This window comes from Engraulis encrasicolus, chromosome 13 (assembly GCF_034702125.1).
Source record: "Engraulis encrasicolus isolate BLACKSEA-1 chromosome 13, IST_EnEncr_1.0, whole genome shotgun sequence".
NCBI lineage: Eukaryota > Metazoa > Chordata > Actinopteri > Clupeiformes > Engraulidae > Engraulis > Engraulis encrasicolus.
This window is the reverse complement of record NC_085869.1, coordinates 11,280,150-11,305,149: the sequence shown is the minus strand read 5'-3', so window position 1 is coordinate 11,305,149 and position 25,000 is coordinate 11,280,150. Positions and strand designations below refer to the sequence as shown.

The 25,000-nt window shown below is 45.3% G+C and overlaps 1 protein-coding gene across 1 annotated transcript in view; it reads left to right on the top strand.

Annotated features, from left to right (window-relative positions):
* LOC134460671 (hyccin 2-like) overlaps positions 1-25,000 on the top strand; it is a 114,848-nt gene that overhangs the window by 75,719 nt on the left and 14,129 nt on the right. Inside the window, exons 7-9 of the mRNA XM_063213040.1 lie at positions 6,704-6,819; positions 14,944-15,039; positions 19,807-19,923. Coding sequence (XP_063069110.1) covers positions 6,704-6,819; positions 14,944-15,039; positions 19,807-19,923 — 329 coding nt within the window. The remainder of the gene's footprint in view (positions 1-6,703; positions 6,820-14,943; positions 15,040-19,806; positions 19,924-25,000) is intronic.

Below are 25,000 nucleotides of genomic sequence, written 5' to 3'. Positions count from 1 at the left end.
CATGAATCAATCACCAGATTACTTTCTGGGGTTGTTGGAAGAGGTTGTAGGAAGATGTGCTTCAGTCTACAACTACTTGTGAGAACACCAACAGTAAGAGAATAATTTGTTATTAGTTAGAATTTAACAAAAAAGCTTAGTTTCACTTCAGCATGTTGCAGATGCCACACTCATGCTGAGTTTTGTTAGCGCGCTAACTACCGAACTTTTATGCTAATGTTTTAGCTAAGAGGAGTCGGGTTACTTATAATAAACACCACCTACATATTAACTGATATTATCTCCGATGGAAAAATCAATGCAAAAGTATTGACATTGGCGCTGTGTTCAACTTAAAAGTGACTCAAATAGCGCCTAGCAAGATGGCAGTCTGCATGCAGACAGCAGCAAGTTTCATCCCACTAGCTGTAGTATAATACAGGTTTGGTTGTTGGGTGTATAATTCCTGTCATTGGCACGTTTTTAGTCTACATTCATCTCAAGTTGCCGTTTTCATGATGATTGTGAGATCGTTAAATAATATGTCACATAGGCCTAATGGCTTGTTGATGGCTTTTAACAATCTGTTAATGGGCTTTAGTTTTCAGTGGAATTCTAGTCATTGATTGGAGGCTAAAAATAATACTGCTATATGGTGATGGACAGAACAACTTGAGCTTGATGATGAAGCAAGGCAGTCTTTTTTCTGAGAATAGCCCAATAGGAGAGTAGCCAAAATATTTACAGGGCAGGCACTACAAATTCTGACCTAGAGCTAGCTCTATCCAAGGCTCTATTCAGACTGACTGTACAGCTGAGAAACCTAGAACCCATCTATCTACAGACACAGACAACATCTAGTCCATAGTAGCCACCAAAATGACTTTTGATTTGCATTTGTAATTCGTTAAAACTAAAGGTATTTTGCATTATTATTCAGCCATGTCCAGGCATTTGCATTTTCTTTTTTTTAAAGGCAGGATTAAACACTTAGGCCTAAGTAACCAAAGATTATGCTTTTACCTCTGTTATGTATCTAACATGTCATGGTATTTCAATCTTTGTTGGTCATATTCTGCTACACATACTTTTCTCATGCTTTTGTGATGAAATGGCCTATGTAACTACAATATTATGCATAATAAGTATGTAATTATGTAATAATGATTATTGCTACACCCTTTTGGTCTCCTTGGTAGGCCCTATTCGAGTTGCAAAAGTCATTTTGACCCTGACATGGCACCCACATCAGAATAAGATAAATAAGACAAACATAAGTGTAAATACTAAGCTTAAAAAGCAATGAAATTCTCGTTTCACCGTGTATCGAATAGGGTCGCGTGGACGCACCAAAAAGTTCAGGCTCAGGATTTTTTTTTACTTTAATCCCTGGTGTGTGTGTGTGTGTGTGTGTGTGTGTGTGTGTGTGTGTGTGTGTGTGTGTGTGTGTGTGTGTGTGTGTGTGTGTGTGTGTGTGTGTGTGTGTGTGTGTGTGTGTGTGTGTGTGTGTGTGTGTGTGTGTGTGTGTTTGAGGGTGCGCCTGCGTGCTTGCATGAGGGTGCGCCTGCGTGCTTGCATGAGGGATTTATGAGTGCAATTACAGGGCAGGGGAGCTCTCGTCTCGATGCACCGTCATGGTGAAAAGAAGCGTGTTTGGGAGCCAGAGAGAGATAGCGGTGCGTGCGTGCCTGCGTGCGTGCCTGCGTGCGTGCCTGCGTGCGTGTGTGCGTGCGTGTGCACGTGTGTGCGTGCGCGTGAGCTGGAGAGAGTGTGTGTGTGTGTTGTGTGGAGATGCTTACCTTGAGGACTGTACTGTTGGCATTACATGGATAGCCATAGTGGAACAGATTGCATTAGGTCCTCTTCACACTGCACAGGCTTTTTTAATTTCCCTCACTCTGCCAGGCGACTCCAGCTTAATTGTTTTCCTGTGGAAAGATTGGGCTGTTTGACTGAGGTGACGTGCCTCGACTTTTTTTAAATTATTATTTTTAGTGAGATGTAAGCAGTAAAAGGGACAAAGATTCAAATTTGTTTAAAGTCTCAAATACTTTTTTCTTCTTTTACGCTGAATGTAGCATCACAACCACCCACTTTTGGACAGCTGAGTTTTATATTTTCATCATCAGTGAAATGTGATGTAAAGTACTCACTTCATGTAACCTAGCAACAGTAAATGAACTTGAAGTCTACATGAAGGGCTACAGTTCATGTTTGAACTATTAGCAGTGCTTATTGTGTTTTTCAAAGTGGAAAATAATCGGCTGTTTATGCGAGGACGATTGTGAAGGGAATACGACAAAATATTTTATCAGCAGTGCCTTTTGTTTTTCACGGCAACCCTCGCCATTGGGGCTCGAGGACGCAAAAATCTGAAGACAACCCGGGTTGTGTCGCCATCTAAAAGGCAAAAAAAGCCAAAACATGTTGTTCACATCCCACACACCTTCACGTCACACCTGATTCGCTGCCGTCGTCACCCCAGTTTAAGCCCCCACACCACCACCTCCTCCACCACCATCACCACCTCCTCCATCCACCCTCAAAAGCCAATTTCAATTTAGCCCGCATTGTCACACATGCACACAGTCGGAATGACTAAGTGTGCTGAGAGCGGAGTGCCTGGAGTGACCAATCACAAAGGCTGTGTTCCTCACGGCTTGGCACACACACATACACGCACACACACGCACACGCACACGCACATGCTACACACCCAAATGCACGCGTGCGCACACACACACACACACACACACACACACACACACACACACACACACACACACACACACACACACACACACACACACACACACACACACACACACACACACACACACACACACACACTAGCTTTTTGCACCCTTTCCCTGGATGCATGTGCCAGACAGGAGCGCTGACCGTTAGTCACTGAGAGCTTTGAAGCGAGCAGCCAGAGAGAGTGTAGAGAGTGTCTTGGTTTTGAAGAGAGAGAGAGAATCCATTTTCCAAAATAATTCATGAGGTCACAATATGGGTAAAGATACATATGACCTTCTGTATTTATTTTTATTTCAAAACCAAGACTTAATTAAAGGCTTTCATAATGTGCTGTTTGTCCGTAATTTAGTTGACAAGTTCCATCGTAAAACAATAGATTATTGCTCTGTCTCTAATTGTTCTGTCTTCTGATATTGGCATTTGGTTTGACTGTAGCTTGTCTTTTAAAAAGATAGACAGTTAAAGATTCTTTTAACTAGACTGCATTCCCAACCAAAAATGCAGAAAGTGTCCTTGCCTTTTGTGCCAATACTAATATTGCTGTCAAGTCTTACAATTGAATTTCTAACATTCAAATTCAGAATTTGAAAAATGTGACAGTTGGTCTGAGTGTTCCGTGTGTCCCTGAATTGGCCACACCTGTTCAATCTCTGGCTGTAGGTCGGTGTGTGTGTGTGTTACACCATTTCTGTTGCAGTTAAACTGTTAAAAAATGCAGATGCCAAATGATAAAATCACACCACATCCAAATATTGAGCCTGTTCCAGTGCAAGAAAATCACACAAGCACCCTTGATGAATGAGCTTCACTGTTACATAAAGATAATGACTTGTGAACATTTGAAACTCAAAGATGTGATAGAATTAAATAGCCTGCATAATTAATCCCAGCCTTTATGAAATGCTAATTGTGTTAGTTCAAAGGATGATTTGAATTGGATGGGAAAAAATGGCATCCTATTTTCTACCATGTCGAGTCTATCTAGATAGTGCTGCCTGAGATGTACTGTATATCAACATATATATTATATTAACTGTTTGCACCACAGATAAATTGAGTAACAGTTGCATTCAGATTGAGTTTTGGATGTTTGGTATTAGATTCGATACTGTAGTTACTGACAATTTGACCATACATCTTTGATAAAGGTGTTGTGTAGGCAATTTTCAGTCTAAACTCAAATTTGACAAAATATGTAGTTGCTGCACTTTGCCTTTGTAGGGCAGTATTGTACATGTGTTGGCTATAGTGTAGTTAGCTAGTAGCCTGATTTATCATCGACTTTCAAATCTCTCTGAGACTTGGTCTGACCAAGAGCATAACAATTAACGTTTCCCAAACGGCATGGTCGACCTAACTCCCTTGGTTTGCTAATTGTTGTATGCTTCCCGACAAAGTGGGAGGAGTTCCCAATTTTTCAGGATCTCAGAAATGATATTGTACTGCTCTTGGCCTGACTAGAAGCAGTGCTGAAGGTGTAGGAGGGCGCGGCCTGGCTAGTTGGCCAGTATCCTCCATGCTGTTGTTGGTGAGTGATGGAAGTGAAGTGATGAGGATGCATCAGCCTGCTGCACTATCATGCTGTGCAGAGTGCCATGTGCTTTCATCACGCCACGCTGACTACACCACACCAGTCACGAACACACACACACACACACACACACACACACACACACACACACACACACACACACACACACACACACACACACACACACACACACACACACACACACACACACACACACACACACAGCCAGTTAATCCTTCCTCCCTCCCCTCATCACAGACCTCCCTCCTGCAAACACGCGTATCACATCACACGCACCTACACACTGCACACACTACACACACCACACACTACACACACTGCACACACTACACACACTACACACTTCACACACACTGCACACACTACACACACTACACACTTCACACACACAGGCATGCATCATCTGCTATTATCAGTGATGTCTCAAATGACACACCGACACGTATTATTCTCTAGTAACTTATACAAGGGATATCCTCCTGTTTTCAGGCTTGTCTCAAATGACACACATACAGTACACACACACACACACACACACACACACACACACACACACACACACACACACACACACACACACACACACACACGTGCACTCCCATCCTTTCTACTGTTGAATGACACACACACACACAATTTAGACACACATGCACAACTGAAAAGGTCGGGACGAACATCACTCCACGGGACAAACACACACGCACACACCCAAACACACATGCGCACGTCACACACCCTTTGTCTGTGTATCAGTAACACATGATGAAGGACATGTGGGTCGGGTGTTGTCTGAGCCTAAAGGCTGGCCGCCACAGTAACACATCATGATTGCTTCCATACAGGAGGCAGTGTACCAAGCAGCAGCGATGGGGAAGAACGATAGATACGATAGATGGACGGACGGATTTTTTAATTTTTTTTTTTTTTTTTTGGGAGGGACAAAATGGTTTGAATGCATACCATAACTATGCCGTCTGCACTCGTTTTTTTTTACCATATTGTCAATTGTATGCATATTTTCCTACACTGACCTGTATGAACATGAAAAGCTATTGGATTTAAGCATTCCAGGTCATGCACATTTGTATAATAAAGTGTGATCGAAGAAGCCCGACAACCTGTATCAGGCGTGCATAATTATTATGTGGCGCAGCGCGCTAAGCCCCCCACATTTGGTCTTGCATGCACAGGGACCCTGGTTCGAGTCCAGCCGGGGTCATTTTCCGATCCTCCCCTGTCTCTCTGTCCCATTCGCTTCTTGTCACCATCTTCGACTGTCCTGTCAAATAAAGGCATAAAAGCCCTTAAAAAAAAAATAGGGCAACAAAAAACAAACTCAGAAAAGTCTTTCAGAGGGAAAAAAACTAATGATTCTGCATAAAGTGTTTTTTTCCTTTACATTGTGTCAGTTGAATGCACCCTATAGCATTCATGAATATTCAGAGTGCTATTTAACCCTTTCAAGCTTTATTGTTGTGATTTCATTATTCCCATGTTACCATTACCATTCAGAATACTCACCGTGGAATTCATTCATCCATATTTGCCTACCCCCCACCCCCCACCCCCCTCTCCCCTATCACGGCTCCATCAGCATTCTGTAGGCAAGCCCTACTACTACTACTCACATCCATGTCCCCATCATCCCATCCCCATCTGCACTCCAACTCTGATGCTACAATAACCGTGCACGCACGCACGCACGCACACACACACACACACACACACACACACACACACACACACACACACACGGTAAAGCGGAGTCTGCAGCACTGCTGGTGAAATTGTCCCTCAGGATTCAGGAACATTCCCCACCCCCCTACCGAGCCAGACACACACACACACACACACACACACACACACACACACACACACACACACACACACACACACACACACACACACACACACACACACACACGGTAAAGCGGAGTCTGCAGCACTGCTGGTGAAATTGTCCCTCAGGATTCCGGAACATTCCCCACCCCCCTACCGAGCCAGACACACACACACACACACACACACACACAGAGGATCTGAGGCTTCGACAGCAATCTGCAACCCCTCAGGATTATAATTCACTTGCTCTCCCTCTGCTTGGCCTGTTAGGCATCAGTGTGGCAGTACGGACTTCAGATGGACGCGCACACACAGACACAGACACACACACACACACACACACACACACACACACACACACACACACACACACTTCAATGTCTTTCTACACCATTCATCAGAATTATTCTCCCTCACTAGGGAAATATATAGGCCTGTGTTTATGTGTGGGGGTGTTTATTTATCTAGGGACTGCTGGGATTGTGGAAAAGACTTAGCGTGCGTGTGTGTGTGTGTGTGTGTGCGTATATGTGTGTGCGCATGTGTGTGTGTGTGTGTGTGTGTGTGCAGCCCTCAAGTCTGGGATCCATGGCGCTGACGGAGGGAGCTCTGAGCCAGCACGACCTCATCAGAGTGGTGTACAGCGGCCTGCATCCACAACGAGAAACCTTCACCGCACAGAACAGGTACACACACACACACACACACACACACACACACACACACACACACACACACACACACACACACACACACACAGACACACAACGGGAAACCTTCACCGCACAGAACAGGTACACACACACACACACACACACACACACACACACACACACATCCCCAACGAGAAACCTTCACCGCACAGAACAGGTACACACACACATGCATCCACAACGGGAAACCTTCACCGCACTGAACAGGTACACACACACACACACACACACACACACACACACACACACACACACACACACACACACATCCACACATCCACAACAGGAAACCTTCACCACACAGAACGGGTACACACACACACACACACACACACACACACACACACACACACACACACACACACACACACACACACACATGCATCCACAACGGGAAACCTTCACCGCACAGAACAGGTACACACACACACACACACACACACACACACACACACACACACACACACACACACACACACACACACACACACACACATCCCCAACGAGAAACCTTCACCGCACAGAACAGGTACACACACACACATCCAGTGCTTAATTTGTAAATCACAAGGTACCGGAACGCAAAACACATATGACATCACAGCAACGATGAGTTGGACAGAGGTCCCGGAACGCACAGAAAAACTATTATTACGCAAACGAATAAAAACGGAAAAAAATTAGATGCAATTCCCTGCATTTTAACGACATTGAGTCCCATGTCAGCTCATATCCATACGTTTGTTTCTTAATACAAGGGACGGTTGGCAATCCAATTGCTATTTTAAACAACAGCCATAGCCTATTAAATGCTGTAATGACAACAACCAATATTTTTTGTTTGATCGCTAACTTTATGCTTAGTAGTTTCGTGCAGTGCATGGAAATTATGCTTTCCCCATGAGGTGAAAAGAAACCGAAGCGGTCTTCTATAGTCTACCTATTGAAAGGACAGTGCATGGCTGTCCAATTCTTATCCTTTCCCGTATTCACACAACGTTGGCATAGGCCTATTAAACGTTAAATCCAAATTTGTTGGCGACTTTGATGCATATAATTTGGCTAATCCGCACGTGCTGTTGCGATATGCCACTTCAGTGTTTCAAGGGCTCGCGCACTGATGGTAAGCGAGCTTCGATTTTCAGGGCTCGCGCACTGATGGTAAGCCAGCTGCGATTTTCCCCGTAGACTTGGCTTTTCACACTGTCTGCTCGCGCTGCGGTCCGGTTGAAAATCCCTCCGACCAATGTTTTATTTGGAGCGTGTAGGCCCTATTTGAATGAAATATCACATTGTCTTTGCTGTTTTCATGCTCAAATTGACTTGTAAGCAACTGTCGAGTCTTGGGAGAGAAGGAAACGCGCGCACACACATGCTGAGGCCAGCCGAGGAAGATCTCATCCTCTCACCCAGGCTGTCTTTTTCGCTAGGCTACATGACTGATCAATGCACCAAACGCAGCCCAGGTGCCACTAGAAATTAGTATATCCAAAACCTTGTGTGACGACCAAAATTTGATGAAAACTTTTAAACAATGTTTGGCACAGCCAGGCTTTCCATCTCATCCGCGCATATGAACAAACAACGAGAGAGGGGCAACTTCACGTAGCCTACATTTAGTCAGATAGTAGGGATGGAAAAGTAGCCCAGTAGATCTATAGTTATGATTCTTAAATGTATGGGACAAGCAGGCTACCAATTGTGCTTCCCCCACCAAAATAGCCATGCAAAAGCTGGACTTCTCCTACTGCAATAAAGTGGGGAGGTCGCGACTTTCGCCTTGAATGTTGCTAAATTTTAACTTGGCCTCCTCCATGCTTGCAGACAAGTCCCCAAAAGCACTTCAGAATCCTCTCCATTTCACTCAAACAAACACACTCTCATACACTAGTTTTGTGAGATGGCTTTGTTTTCCATTGGAAATCCAATATGTCGAATAATTAACTTACATGCCCGTGCGTCGCGACGATAAAATATGTCGATAGTTTTTTTCAGTCGGTGCGCGTTGCCTTCAGCTCTACCATATTGTAACGGTGCAGCCGACTGTAGGCTATTTTTAAGTTTTAAAGGTTATGAGTTGGGCGTCAGGCAGCAATAAGACTGCCTTTGGTTTAGCCTTGTTACCTTTCCAAATATGAATAAAAAAACACTGACCAACACATAAGAAATAACTTAGATCAACACAACGAACATCTTTTCTCATTTTTTAAGTAGTGCACTTTTGCAAACCCTTGGTTGCAGACTTGCGCGCTCGGTCTCAATTTGGAACAGCGCACATCAGTGTCTGGCTTTAGCATTCAGAAATGGTGGTCTTCTCTGCGCGCACACTTCATGGTTCCTTCTCGCTTGCTCACTCGGCTTGTGGTTGTTGCGATCCTGACAGTCTCAACCCCAATTTAGGCCTATAGGCTGCTCGGTGAGATGGGCGAAATGTAGCGAACATGGGATAATGCTGCGCTCTCACTACTGAGGAGGCAGATATAGTCCGTTACAATATAGTAGTCTCTATATTTTTTTTATTCATTCACGAGAGGTTCCGGATCAGCCATAATAAGTCCCGGAACACAGGGGGGTCAAAATTACGAGGTGGGGGATCCTGTTCCGGCATGATCCGGCTCAAATTAAGCACTGCACACACACACACACAGGAAACCTTCACCACACAGAACAGGTACACACACGCGCACACACACACACACACACACACACACACACACACACACACACACACACACACACACACACACACACACACACACACACACACACATCCACAACGGGAAACCTTCACCGCACTGAACAGGTACACACACCGCGCACACACACACACACACACGCACGCACGCACGCGCGCGCGCGCACACACACACACACACACACACACACACGCATCCACAATGGAAAACCTTCACCGCACAGAACAGGTACACACACACACACACACACACAGAAAGACAGAAAATGTTCTCTGTTTTCTTTCTTTTTTCTGTCTTTCTTTCTGTCATTTTTTCCTCTTATTTTTTCTTATTTTCTTGCTCTCACACATGCACATACAAAAAAATTGTATCCCCCCCACCCTCTCGGCAAGCATGTTAACATGTTCACAGAATACACTAATGAAGTGCACGCATGCAACCCTCTCACTCATGCCAATGTTATTCACTTCCATGCACACACACATACACGAACACAGAACAACATGTCATCATAAAGTATGCACCTATTGTTTAGCCATGCACAAATGAACATGCTCTCAGCAAGAGGAACATGCCATGTAGTATGCAAGTGAACATGCATATGCTACTTGGCGTGTTCTTCTTGCATAGAGCTTGAAAGTCCCGCCCCTTAGTTCCGCATTTCACGGGACCTAAGCTGACCATCTAACAACATGGTAGGGAGTAAATATCTTCCGATCTCAGTCATTACAAGCGCTGGGCTACAAATATGCTGTTTAAGAGGCTAGAGAAAGATTATTCATGCAGAAGTATCAATGTTTTGTTCCGAGGCCGTCTGCATGAAAAATGTGAAGAAACGCAGCTTTCTAAAAAGTTTAGGGGTTCGTACGAAAAATTAAACAAAAATATCAGAAACAACATATGTGGAGCTCGTGGCACAACTCGAAGGGGATCGAAATATCATTTTAATGCCGCCATTGGTTTACATGCTACGATTTTCGGCTAAACACGCCGTTGAGGTCCCATGAAATCGGGGGAAGTGACGTCACTTTCAAGCTCTCTATAGAAAGCACGTACTCTTAGGTTGCACTCTGGTCCCGTGGAGCAGAGGTCTAATGTAGGAACAAATCAGTCTAGCCTGGAGGTAAACTGTCTAGAAATACTCACAGAGGGCACCCACCTTGAAACAAGCAATGCATACACACAGACGCACACACACACACTACACGCAGACACACATGCACGCACACATGCACGCACACACGCACGCACACACACAGACGGACACAGGCGCATGCAGACACACGCAGACGCAGACACACACGCGCACACAGACTGACACACACACATTCACACACACACGCACAAACCTCTCAAACCCTTCAAGGCATACAAGCTGCAGTGAACAGCTCCCGCAGAGGGAGAGCAACAGACCGTTTATCCATCGGAGTCGACCTGTGAAAGGTCCTATTTCTCCATGATGGATAGCGGCCCCGTCTGGCTCCTGCGTGTATACGTGTGCAAGTGTGTGTTCTTGTGCCACACATAGGTTTGTGTGCGCTTTTGTCTGTTTGTTAGTGTGTGTCTGTGTGTGTATTTCTGTCGTGTGTGTGTGTGTGTGTGTGTGTGTGTGTGTGTGTGTGCACGCTCCTTTGTCTGCAGGTGTGTGTGTGTTGTGCTTCTTTGTCCTTTGTCTACACAGGTGTGTGTGTGTGTGTGCGTGTGCGTGTGCGTGTGTGTGTGTGTGTGTGTGTGTGTGCGTGTGCGTGTGCGTGTGCGTGTGCGTGTGCGTGTGCGTGTGTGTGTGCGTGTGCGTGTGCGTGTGCGTGTGCGTGTGCGTGTACCTGTCTGTTGTATACCGCTGAGCAGCGGCTGGCCTCCCTGCCGGGTTATTTATGAAAGAGACGTCTGCCTCCTCTCCTCTCCTCACCTCCTCCTCGCCTCTCCTCTCCTCTCCTCTCCTCTCCTCTCCTCTCCTCTCCTCACCTCCTCCTCGCCTCTCCTCTCCTCACCACTCTTCACCACCTCAGCCCCACACAACAGCCATGGCCTCGTGACCTCGGTGCCGACGCTCCGTCCTCTCTGACTGATGCACTTTACTGTCTGTGCAACCCTCTGATATATTTGGGTCAATGACATTTTTGTAGTATCACACATCAGGGTGGTGCTGGTGCAACCGCGGATAATGCCACTATTGTATGAATAGTAATGGTGGGGTGGCGTCCGCGCCAATGTCTTATCCTGTGCGTATCGCTCGGTGCGTAATTCCAAGAGCAGTATGATAAAGGGAAGAAAGGAGTCGCACACTGGAGCTGGATGCAAAATCAAAAATTGTATTAAACAAAGCCGAAAAAATTTAAATAAAACCGACAGACAGGGGACAAACGTTTCGGGTCTAGCCCTTCATCAGTGTTCCCAGTTTGATTTTTGATTTTTGATTTTGCATCCAGCATTATTGTATGGATTAAATGTTTTACCTAACACGCATATTGAATGCTGTACAATAAGTGAAAGTGAAACCCACCTGGGAAATTATTTTATGTGCATTAGCTGTAGTTGTACAACCTTATGTGCGCCTGAGCCCCCACAAAATACATCATCTACCCACTCACCCGATATGTGAAATAGGGATGGGATATCGGTATCTGTGTATCGGTATCAGGTAGGGGTGCGCGGTATGGACGGTATACTATCGTGCGTGGTATTTTTTCCCCCAAGGTATGGATTTTGTCCATACCGCTCTACCGCCATAGCGCATTGCGTCCTGCAGATGGCAGTAATAGACAACGTTTTGAACATCCACCGACTGTCTCTCGTAGTAGCAAAAGAATAAGTGGTTGTAGAACAGAAGCACAATTTCATTTAAGCTTTAAGTGTAAAATGTATAGTTAGTGTAGTGAACTATTGTTTTAAACTGCATGTGATTTCGATTCTGGTCTCCACAATTTAATGTACAGTGGTGTGGAATTTCCACAGTGGAAAGCAAGTTAGCAAGCTAACAGCCCAAGTCATTCATGTCAATGCTGGTGTCTGACAACAGAAATGTGCTAAATCTATGTGCTACTGGTTGCTTTACATTTGCGCCAGCCTTACTGTATGTTACTGTGTCCAGGTGAGATAATATCATTCACGATATCTGGCTGGGTGTTAGTAACTTAGATGACTGTTCACTGTTTAAAATGTGATTTAGCGATTTCGCTAACGTTAGCATGCTAACCGCTGCTGCAGTGATGGCTGCCATTTCAATGCATTAGTTCTACAATGCATTGCTAGCTGCCTCATGTGGAAGTTCGTTTTTTTAAACTTTAACAATAACAGCTGAACCATTAGGCTTGGCATAATCACAGATGCAAGCACACATTTCCAAATTACCCCCAGCAACTCCAGAAATAGAAAAAAAGGTCAAATGAACGATTTATTGGATAAAATCCATGTTCAGTTTGACACCCCTCCCTTCCCTAGTTTAACCCCTTCTAGACTTGGTGAAATTGACAGTGTTGTAGCCTGCATTGCATTGCATTGCAAAATGCATTTTACATAGTTTTTGTTTGTTTTCAAAAGATTTGAATAGCAAGAATTCACACACATTACAAAAATGCAAATGCAAAAGTAAAAAAAAGGTGTTTTGTACATTTTGCGACGGAATGCTTAAATTTTACACAAATGTAAAATACCGTGATATATACCGTGATATATACCGTGGCTAAAATTATACCGAGGTATATATTTTAGGCCATACCGCCCACCCCTAGTATCGGGTTCAGATATCAACATATTTCAAGGATCGGATCGGATCGGATTTTTTCCTGAAATATCGGAATTTTCCTGATGCATACATTGAGTCAGGTGCAATGTTAATTTGAAATCATAACACTCGCATATTAGTTTTCAGGATGGGATTGTTACTTTTTTACTTGTTGCTATTTGCTTATTAATTGGTTTCCTGTTCTTCTGACTCCCTTTTCTGACCAAATAGTCTGCTTGGGCCTACCTCAAGTTGAAATCCATGCACATATGTGATTTTGGTATTGGATCGGAGTAGTATCGGTATCGGCAGATATCCAAATTTAGATATCGGGATCGGATCGGAAGTGAAAAAATGTGTATCGGTGCATCCCTAATGTGAACTTGATTGGCAACAGCCAGCAAAGAATAGAACGTGTGCTTTTGCCCCAGGTGTGTTAGTGTGTGTGTGTGCGTGCGTGCGTGCGTGCGTGCGTGCGTGCGTGCGTGCGTGCGTATATATAGTTTATTTTAAAGTCCAGATCAGTCTGTCGGATGATTCAAGTGCAAATCAGCTCTGCTCCGTTCATACACCTCCCCAGACACAACTTCCACTTGCTTGTGAAGCTAATTCTCTGTGTGTGTCATGCAATATTGTCAGCCTTCATCTGATAATAGGCTCACTGTACTGTATCTAGATTGGCATACGCAAACCCCCTAATGCTACAGTCCCTATAGACCAGCGATTGCAGATGAAAGCTGTGAAGTACAAAGCCATTGTTCCCAGTGCTGTATACAAAAGGATGCCTTGCTAACAGACCCGCTGCCTGCACAGTATAGGTAGGCCCTAAAGCAGGGGTGGGCAATTGTTTTGGCCCGAGGGCCGCATTGGCTTTAGAATATTGGCCAAAGGGCCGGATGCCACAGACAACTTGCCCCGTGTCAATAATAAAACATGGTGTACGTTGACATACCTTGCAGCAATGATATTTCTTCACATTGGAAAGATGTCTTTCTTGGCTCTGGGGGCCACATGACATGGCTCAGTGGGCCGCATGTGGCCCCCGGGCATGAGTTTGCCCACGTCTGCCCTAAAGCCTTGGGTTCTCTTATGCTAGTTAATTGAAGGGCCTTATGCCGTTTTGACATAACTAGGGCTAACTAGTTAACAAAAATGCCATTTTACAAGCTTATGATGATGCCCTTAATAGACAGTAATATAGCAAAAGAAATTGTTTTGATAGGATAAAATGTGTAAGTCAATAGTACCACTGCATTGAGCTCTGTGGTGGCGCATTATAATACAAATAAAATAAAATAAATAAAATTATATAAGATCTGGCAGCTAGCAATGCAAGGCACTTTCATTTTATTTTTTTCCTTGATGGAAACTGCAGTGCCACATCCTGCCACGCCTCGTTTCAACCCCAAACAGAGCCAACTGCAACACCAGTGCCAGGATGAAATGGAAGTCCCTGTCCCGCTCCCTTCATCAGACGGATGGGCGATGGTGTGCATGGACGCTGACTGTTTTAGCCTGGCCCAGGACAAAGTTGTCTAAAAGCACCCCCCCCCAACAAGTGTGCGTGTGCGTGTGCGTGTGTTTGGGGTGGTGTCTGCTCTGACTGCGTTATGATCATTTTGAGTTGTGGTTGTGTCCTGAATGATGATGTGTGCGTGTGTGTGTGTCCTGTTTCAGGTTTGAGGTGCTGTGTTTCCTGATGCTGTGCTACAACTCTGCTGTAGTCTTCATGCCCCCCTCCTCCTACCAGGCCGCATGCAGGATGAGCTCCAGGTGAGGATCCATGTAATACACACACACACACACACACACACACACACACACACACACACACACACACACACACACACACACACACACACACACACACACACACACACACACACACACACCTACAGACACACACACACACACACACACACACACACACACACACACACACACACACACACAAATAAACACACACACACACAAACACACACATACACACACACACTGAGGGAACGGGGAAACGGAAAGGCCAGCAGCACAAAAGAAATTGGTGACCTACACACACACACACACACACACACACACACACACACACACACACACACACACACACACCTGGCCTACACACACACACACACACACACCTGGCCTACACACACACACACCGGGCCTACACACACACACACCTACACACACACACCTACACACCTACACACACACACCTACACACACACACCTACACACACACACACACACACCTACACACACACACACCTACAGACACCTACACACACCTACACACACCTACACACACCTACACACACCTACACACACCTACACACACACACACACACACACACACACACACACACACACACACACACACACACACACACACACACACACACACCTACACACGTCATTAATGTTGAGGGCAGAAACGCACAGTCCACCTACAGTCTTCTCACCTATGTACCGTTTACTGGTGGTGGTAGTGGTGGATTTATGTTGTTTGTTGGGGTTTTTTGTTGTTGTTGTCCTCTTCCCTCACCCTAATCCATCTCCTTCAAGGGCAGTGTGACAAACTCTGCTGGTCGGATCGCTTTGAGAAATGTATTGTTGCTGTTCAGTCTAGATAAGGCTGCATTTCCATATTCTCCACATGTCCTGTCTTTGTGCATGTGCTTGTGCGCCTGCTTGTGTCTGTATCTGTACGTGCGAGGGGTGTGTGCGCGCGTGTGTGCGCGCGCGTGTGCGTGTTTGTGTTTGTGTGTGTGTGTGTGTGTGTGTGTGTGTGTGTGTGTGTGTGTGTGTGTGTGTGTGTGTGTGTGTGTGTGTGTGTTTGTTTGTGTGTGTGTGTGTGTGTTTGTGTGCGTGTGCGTTTGTGTGTGTGTGCGCACGCATGTGACAGTGTGTGTGTCTGTGTGCCAGTGCGTGTGCGTTTGTGTGTATGTGCGCACGCATGTGCCATTGTGCCTGCTTGTCTTTATCTGTGTGCGCACGTGTGTGTGTGTGTGAGAGAGAGAGATGTGTCCTCTGTGTGTGTTTGCCTGTATTTGTGATGTGTACGTCCCTGTGCGGAGTGTCTCCATGCCAACCCGTGGTATTATTATGTCTGTGTAAGGGCTGTCCGTCTGTGACTAACTGCCTCATTACCTGAAGGCGCGACTGAAGGTGCTCCGCTGGCAGACAGACATGCGTCCGCGTCAACATCCCACAGCTTCATCAGTGAATGCTGCATTTACACAATTGCAATCTGCTTTTAATCATGTGCAAACATTTCTTATTGAGTTGAAGTTGGTACTGAATGCTAAAAAAAGTCATGCTGTTAAAATCATCATTAACTGACAGGTGCAATTGTTTTTGATTTTGTGCCTTGGTTGCTTTATGCTTTTTGGTTGTCTGTGCATACCTGCCGACCATTACGCATTTTGTGTAGCAGATACGGATTTTGACATCAAACTACGGCGCTGTCACTTCAAAATACGGGAAAAACCAATAGCAAAGTGTTTTCACGGGCCCTTATATATTATATTTCTCTGTAGACTTGCAACCAGCCATAGCTATAGCTTAGATATGGCTCTGCTTGCAACTCTCGCGCTGGCCTTTCCATTGGCCAGCAACGTGTGGGGGGAAAATATTGACCAATCAGAGCGCTGGTTTAGGGGTCTTCATTTGTTGTCGCTCCGCTCGAGTCGAGGTATCAGCTGCAGTGCAGATAGAAAGTTTGCTTCGAAGACACACAAGCAGAGAGACTACTCCTATAATCTCTGACACAAGTGTCCTCCTCCTGTCATCATATATTATCCATCTTGGTGCTGTCGCTTTAGTTTTACAAGTGAGCACCGTCAAAATCACCGTTTCAAAGGTAAATGGGCTTTGAGAAAGGTAGCCTCAATGGGAATAGTGAATTGCGTCCAGTTGCTAAATCCGTAAACTTATGAAAATAAATAAAGCTCGAGGTCTAGTCCTGAACATAAATGGTTCACCCAATGTTTCGCCGTATTTGACGGCAATATGTACGGCGTCGGTGAAAATACATTGAAACCTATCTGTCCTTACACACCAACCGGCGGTAGTCGGGCGTCAGCGGCGCGGGAGCCGGCTCCGCGCCGCGCTGCATTTGGAAAATAGAACTCGAGCGTATTTTTCACGCCGGCGACCGGCGGTGTCTCATTCAAATGAATGGCAAAGTAGCATGCTAGCTTTAGCTATGGGGAGGGTTTTGAACAGGACTGGCTGCACACGCCGACGCTGTCAGTGTGAAAGGCAGAGAAAAACACGCTGGCCAAAACTAAGTAGAAAGACCGCGTTCGTCCCGCGACCGTTCCGTTCCGCCTTGGTATGTTTTGGCCCTTACTTCGCTATAAATTAGCAGATTAGCAGCGAACTAAATTCGGTTTCCCTTTGCGTCGGATCATTTTAACTGGGGGAAATAAAGCGATAGTTCTAACGGTTGTGCTCGGAGTACATCCGTAATCTACCATGACACCGTATAAAGACATAGGAATACTGGAGTCGTGGCCCATTCTGTGAACAGGTGTAACAGGTATTGTGCGTCATACCAAAATATGCATGACTCCACGACTAGAACTATCCGTAATCACGTATGGCAATCTATTAATAAAATATATTATCCTGTCATCATGTATGTGCAGAACACTGAACAATAGCCAACTCATGACGGCAAATGAGGGTAGATAGGCCAATATGTAGAGAAGTGGAAAAAAGAAGCGTGCATGCACCTCAAAAGTTACTGTGGAAGTTCCAAGTGGCCATTAGCCCTCGTCCATCAGTAGAGCCCATTGACAGTAAATAGAATATACTGTCAATGGCAGAGCCACATGACGTGTAGGCTACGGAATGGATGCAAATGTGATTTTGATGTTAGCCCCCAAGGTAATAATATTAACCTGATATTATCCTAGCCTTGATAACACCTGTCTTTATCTTTTTCTCTACAATCTGCTGATACTTCTTCACAGTAGGTGACAACATCACCATTTATTAATATTGGGGGAAATGATGTAAGAATCATTGCAATTCAACTTTTTGTTCATAAAAATCACTGAAATGCATCTGTATTATACAATCAAATTATACATTTCCCTACATATACCTTCTACAGCCAAAAAATAATAAGTAAATGCTTCAATTTCATACTTGATTCCAGCTCCTTAACACCCCCCAAGTGACCAAATGCTCTGTTTGGCTGGTACATAGGATAACTTACTAGCCAGACTGGTGGTATGTTTGACTTGTAAGATTAACAGCCATATTGGCTGGTGATCAATACAGTTAATTTACAGGCCTGAATTCCAGCACACTATACCATAGCATTTTATTGGTGTCATGGTGTGAAACAAAAAAAAACATCTTCCATGAAAGTTTAATAATGTATGGTAGTTCAAAGTACTGTGAAGAGCAAGATAATCTGGTGAAATTGCCAGATACACGGGATGTTAGGCTAAAATGCATTAAAATGCAGGAAATTGCATCTAAGAAAAGCTAAATTTTCCTGGAAGAGAACCCCTACTCCCCCTGCCTGAATGAAGTGTCCCATATTTTCCCCCTTGACATTTGGCAACCCAAGGTGTGCAAAACAAAGTAGCCTCTCAGAGATGGGCCCGCCGGCGGCCCATGGTATTGCGCTGCGTTGACCACATTTTCTCACTTGTAGGTATTTGTTGCGCCGTGAATTGCCGCGCCGCGATAAATTGCTACTCAAAAAAAAAATTCAAGGTTGGCAGGTATGTATGTGTATGCTCAATCTTGTTGTGTTTAATTTTGTTTCTTGGCCAGGACCCCCTGGAAGAAGAGTTAGTCTAACTCAATGGGACTTTCCTGGTTAAATAAAGAATCCCATCCCCACTCCGCTCTTCTTTAGTCGCTACACATGGAGCCTGTATTTGCCAATTAAAGATACACAATAAAAAGGAACAGAAAAAACAATCCTGTAAATCAAAATAAAAGTGCCTGGACCAAGGATTTTTCGGTTACACTTTATTTCAATGGTTAATTACAGTGGCTCTACCACATTAGGTACAGTGTAGTAACCAGTGTAACAATATTAATACCATGTAATGGTACATCTAGGGTTAGGGTTGGTACATTGGTATTACATTGGTATTACATGGTATTAAATGTTGTTACACTGGTTGTATTACACTGTACCTAATGTGGTAGATCAACAGCAATAATTAACCATTAAAATTAAGTGTTACTGTTACACCCCCCCCCCCTTTGTTTTTCTGTTGTCATTTTTTTCCTTCTTTCTTCTTTTCTCACTACGTTCCACCCTTTCTGCTCTCTCTCTCTCTCTCTCTTTCTCTCTCTTCTGCTCTCTCTCTCTTTCTCTCTCTCTCTCTCTCTCTCTCTCTCTCTCTCTCTCTCTCTCTCTCTCTCTCTCTCTCTCTCTCTCTCTCTCTCTCTCTCTCTCCATCTATCTATAGCTCACTTTCCACAGTTTTGTTTTTCACTTCTCCATCTCTGTGATCGTTTCTCCTTTTTCTCCTCCTAAACCTTGCTTGTGTTTCTCCTTTCTTGCAGATTGTGTGTGTGCGGGTTTCCACGGCAACAGCAGAAGCTTTGGCGGGAGCCGTGTAACCGCGTGCAGCTGGACGCGGACTTCATGGTGCAGATGCTGACGGCCGTATACCACGCCACGTGAGTGAACTCTCACCCCTGACCATTCACCCCTCACCGCCGTCTACCATTGGCCTTGTTCCTGATGGCGTACTACTGCTTTTGCTGGGCAGCGCGTAAGCGCACTTTGCCAAATAAATGCACTCCGTTTAAAAATTCTAACCAGAATACATTGAAATGGCAAAGTGTACATGCCCGCTGCCCAGCAAGAGCAGCACTGCCCTATCATGAATGTGGCCATTGCCTGGCTCTCGCCTGACCTGTGAGCTCCACTACTAGGGAGAGCACGTGTTGGCTCTGCCTTCAGAAGGCATGGCTTTATCAATCATTCTGCCCGTCGTCGCCATCAACAAATTGCTCAAAAATTGTTAATCTCTATACAACTATACTGTAGTCTATCATCTACAGTCTATAATCTGTCCTGTGAATGACCCCTCACTAATGCTGTGCATTGGCACTGTCCACATTGCTGCTGGTGCCCGCCAACAGATCAGTGGGATCGGCTGCAATCACGTACACATGTGCAGTACAGCCACAGTATGTACAGGGACAGCTCAGCTGAGGGGAATTCGATCGTGTGTGTGTGTGTGTGTGTGTGTGTGTGTGTGTGTGTGTGTGTGTGTGTGTGTGTGTGTGTGTGTGTGTGTGTGTGTGTGTGTGTGTGTGTGTGTGTGTGTGTGTGTGTGTGTGTGTGTGTGTGTGTGTGTGTGTGTGTGTGTGTGTGCGCGCGCGTGCGTTTTACGAGCCTCTGTGTGTGTGTATTTGTAAGTATTTGTGGTAGTAATCATGGTGAGTATGGTCCACACAGTGCAGGCCGGTTTATTGTAATAAGTGAATGAGCTGCAGAAAGGGGTTGCTGTACATACAGTGGAAATGTGCCGTCCCATCACCTCCCATGTAGTACAGATCAGCATGCTATATTGCAGGTCAGAGTAGTGCAGTCGGAGGTCAAAACTCTAAAGCCAAGCATGCACGCACGCTGACACACGCACACACACACACACACACACACACACGCTGACACACACACACACGTTGACACACACACACACACACTGGCACACCTGCACGCCCACGTGTCTGACTGAGAGGGAACTTGAGCCACCACAAAACACAATGACGTTGGCATGGCAACGGCTCCTAATCCTACCATGTTTGCCCTCTCACTTTACCTCACAGTGACACTCCATTATCGTCATCACAGATTGAATGAATACTCTATCTATGGCCTCTTTTCGCCCCCTCAGCCATCGCTATAAAGGTCATAGGTCAACTGTGTGTGATTATGGAGAGGGAATGGTACTGCTTACACTGAGAGATATACGTAGTAAACATTAGGGGTGGTACGGTTCACAAAATTCACGGTTCGGTTCATATCGCGGTGTCAAAGTCACGGTTTTCGGTTCTCTACGGTTCTTTTTTTTTAGTTCATGATAAATGGTGCACTGGCTAATAGAATCGGACTTATCACTAAATATCCTACATATGGTTTGTATAGGCTTATAATGTGAAAATGGTGTTATTTTAATTGTGTCATCCTCTGATTTGGTCTTATACGCTAATGTTTTAATCAGAGAGACTGGATAAGATACTCCTAGAATCTCTGTTTTACATATTCTTCTGGGCAGTACATGAATTGCGGTTTGCGGTGGATTGCACGGTTCGGTTCGGTATGTGTGTGAATTGTACGGTTTCGGTTTTCGGTGCGGTTTGTGCCATCCCTAGTAAACATTGGTATAAATAATACCATGGCTATTACATGGTTAAAAATGCCAACGCTTATTATGACTGGAATGGGTGGTCTCTGATTAGTGTGTGGAGGTGCATTTGAATGTGCAGTGCTTTAGGAGATGCAATATGTGCAAATGCTTGACATTTGTTTATGATGTTCATACTGGTCACCTTACAGTAGCTTCGCTTTGCATTAATGAAATATCTGTATTGTATTGTACTGTACCGCTGTTCTTTTATTTGTGCAGTAGCAGTATTGTTCTGAGTCAGAACTGTCACTGTTACCTCCTGCAATGGAAACAATGGAACTTACAACTCCCATTATGCAAACAAAAGGTCATTCCCTTTTCTCTTAATTAAAACAAGATAACGATGCTAGCCAAATGTATTGAGCATTTCACCAACCTGGGAAACAGATTGTTCTTACTTGTCCCATACTAGACGAGTTTGGTAGAGGCGTCAGGTCATGGCATCAAACCCTCACCAAAAAAAGTGACCCAATAGATTTCATAGCTTCAGGATTAATATTTTCTTGTCTCAAGATGCTGCGAGGAAAGCGTTGCATCAAAGCCGTGCTACCTTTTGAAGACGTGTATTTTTGTCCTGTGTTTGATGTTTGGGGAAATCCCCCCATTGTTTGATATCAAGATGATGAGGTCATCTGGAGGAGTATCAAAGAGTGCTCCAACACCAGTGGCCTTTCACACTCTGTGCTTTGTGTCTCTTCATGGGGTCCATGATGGCGTGTAGGGCTTTGTGCACACATGCGAACATACAGTAATAGAAGAAGGAAATCAAGTCAAGTCAAGTCAAGTCAAGTAGGTTTTATTGTCAATTTCTTTACATGCACTGGTCATACAAAGAATTTGAAATTACATTTCTTGCTTTCCCATACAGACATAGACTAATCTAGGTAAGGACATAGACAGTATAGACATAGACAGTACTTATACATGGACTTAAGACAGTATGGACATAGACAGTGCTCATACAGACATTTAAAGTGCAAGACTGGACAACAGAAGACTTGTAGAGGACATACATTAAGAGGTATTTGTTGTGCTTTTGTGCTTTTCCTAAAAAAAAAGTCCTTTATAGCGTTCTGACATGGTAATAGTAGCATTTTGAAGAAAATAAATATTAAAAAAAGGTCTGTCAAGTACACCAGCAGCAGTGTGTGTGTGTGTGTGTGTGTGTGTGTGTGTGTGTGTGTGTGTGTGTGTGTGTGTGTGTGTGTGTGTGTGTGTGTGTGTATGTGTGTGTATGTGTTTAGTGCAGGTAGAAGGTGCGGTGTGCGTCTTGTGTGTGTGTTCGTGTGTGTGTGTGTGTGTGTGTGTGTGTGTGTGTGTGTGTGTGTGTGTGTGTGTGTCAGTGTGTGTATGTTTGGGTTTAGTGCAGAAAGTGCAGTGTGCTTGTGCAGTGTGTGTGTGTGTGTGTGTGTGTGTGTGTGTGTGTGTGTGTGTGTGTGTGTGTGTGTGTGTGTGTGTGTGTGGTGTGTGTGTGTGTGTGTGTGTGTGTGTGTGTGTGTGTGTGTGTGTGTGGCAGATATGGTGGTGGGGGATGGGGGGGGGGGTTGTCAGTGGCCTTGCTGGCTAGAGGCTGACAGTGGAGGGAGAGTGGGTTGAGTGTTCAGCATCTTGATCGCTTGGTGCATTGTGCTGCTCGCCAGCCTGGTGGTACGGGAACGGAGGCGCCTGTACCTCTTTCCAGAGGGCAGGAGGCTGAACAGTTTGTGTGCAGGGTGGCTTGTGTCTTTGATGATCATCAGTGCTTTCCGGGTGAGGCGTGTGGTGTAAATGTCCTGCAGGGAGGGGAGTGGTACTCCAATGATCTTCTTCGCTGTGTTCACAACACGCTGGAGTGTCTTCCTGTTTTTCTCCGTGCAGCTTCCTCCTCACACTGTGATGCAGTTGGACACGACGCTCTCTATGGTTCCTCTGTTGAATGTTGTCATGATGGAGGGTGTAGCACTTGCCTTCTTTAGTTTGCGCAGGAAGTAGAGACGCTGATGGGCCTTCTTCGCCAGTGATGTAGTGTTGGTGGTCCAAGAGAGGTCGTCGCTGATGTGCACTCCAAGGAACTTGGTGCTGCTCACTCTCTCCAGAGCATCGCCGTCGATGGTCAGTGGTGGCAGTTGTTTTTGGACCCTTTGGAAGTTGACAACAATCTCCTTGGTCTTGTTGACATTCAGCAGGAGGTTGTTGTCTTTGCACCATCTGGCCAGCAGGTCTACTTCTTCTCTGTAGTGAGTCTCATCGCCCTTGGTGATGAGGCCCACCAGTGTTGTATCATCCGCAAACTTCACTAGATGGTTAGTGCTGTGGGTCGTTGTGCAGTCGTGTGTCAGCAGCATGAACAGCAGGGGGCTGAGAACACAACCTTGCGGAGCCCCCGTGCTCAGGGTCAGGGTGCTCGAGGTGTTGTTCCCTACCCGTACTGCTTGTGGTCTTTGCATCAGGAAGTCCAGCAGCCAGTTGCAGAGGGAGGTGCTGAAACCTAGTTTGTCCAGTTTTCTGATGAGTTGTTGTGGTATTATGGTATTGAATGCTGAACTGAAGTCAATGAACAGCATTCTCACATATGAGTCTTTATTGTCCAAGTGGGTGAGGGCTGGATGGAGGGCAGAGCAAATTGCATCCTCCGTGGATCGCTTGGCTCGGTATGCGAACTGGTAGGGGTCTAGGGTGGGGGGTAGGGTGGCTTTGATGTGTGACAGGACTAGCCGTTCGAAGCACTTCATGATTATGGGCGTCAGTGCTACAGGACGGTAGTAATTGAAGCATGATGGTGATGATTTCTTCGGCACAGGTATGATAGTAGCAGCTTTGAAAAGTGATGGGATGACTGCTTGCTCCAGAGAGATGTTAAAGATGTCTGTGAAGACATCCTTCAGCTCTTCTGCACAATCCTTCAACACTCGGCCTGGTATGTTGTCTGGGCCAGCTGCTTTGCGTGGGTTGATGGTGGCCAGTGTCCTCTTAACACTGGCAGAGGACAGGTAAAGGGGTTGATCATGGGGGGGAGGGGGAGTTTTCTGTGGGTGAGTGTCATTTTGTGCTTCAAAGCGGGCAAAGAAACTGTTCAGGTCGTTTAGCAGAGAGGTGTTGTTGTCACAGCTTCGTGGTGCAGGCTTATAGTCCGTGATGGCCTGTATGCCCTACCACAGGCTCTGTGCATCTCTGCTGTCTTTGAAGTGTGTTGTTATTTTGTCTGAGTATTCCTTTTTTGCTTTCCTGATGCCCTGGGACAGGTTAGCCCTTGCTGTCTTTAGGCCAGCTACGTCTCCTGCTCTGAAGGCTTTGTCTCTGGCCCTCAGCAGTCGGTGAACGTCTCCTGTGAACCATGGCTTCTGGTTGGCCCTGGTAGT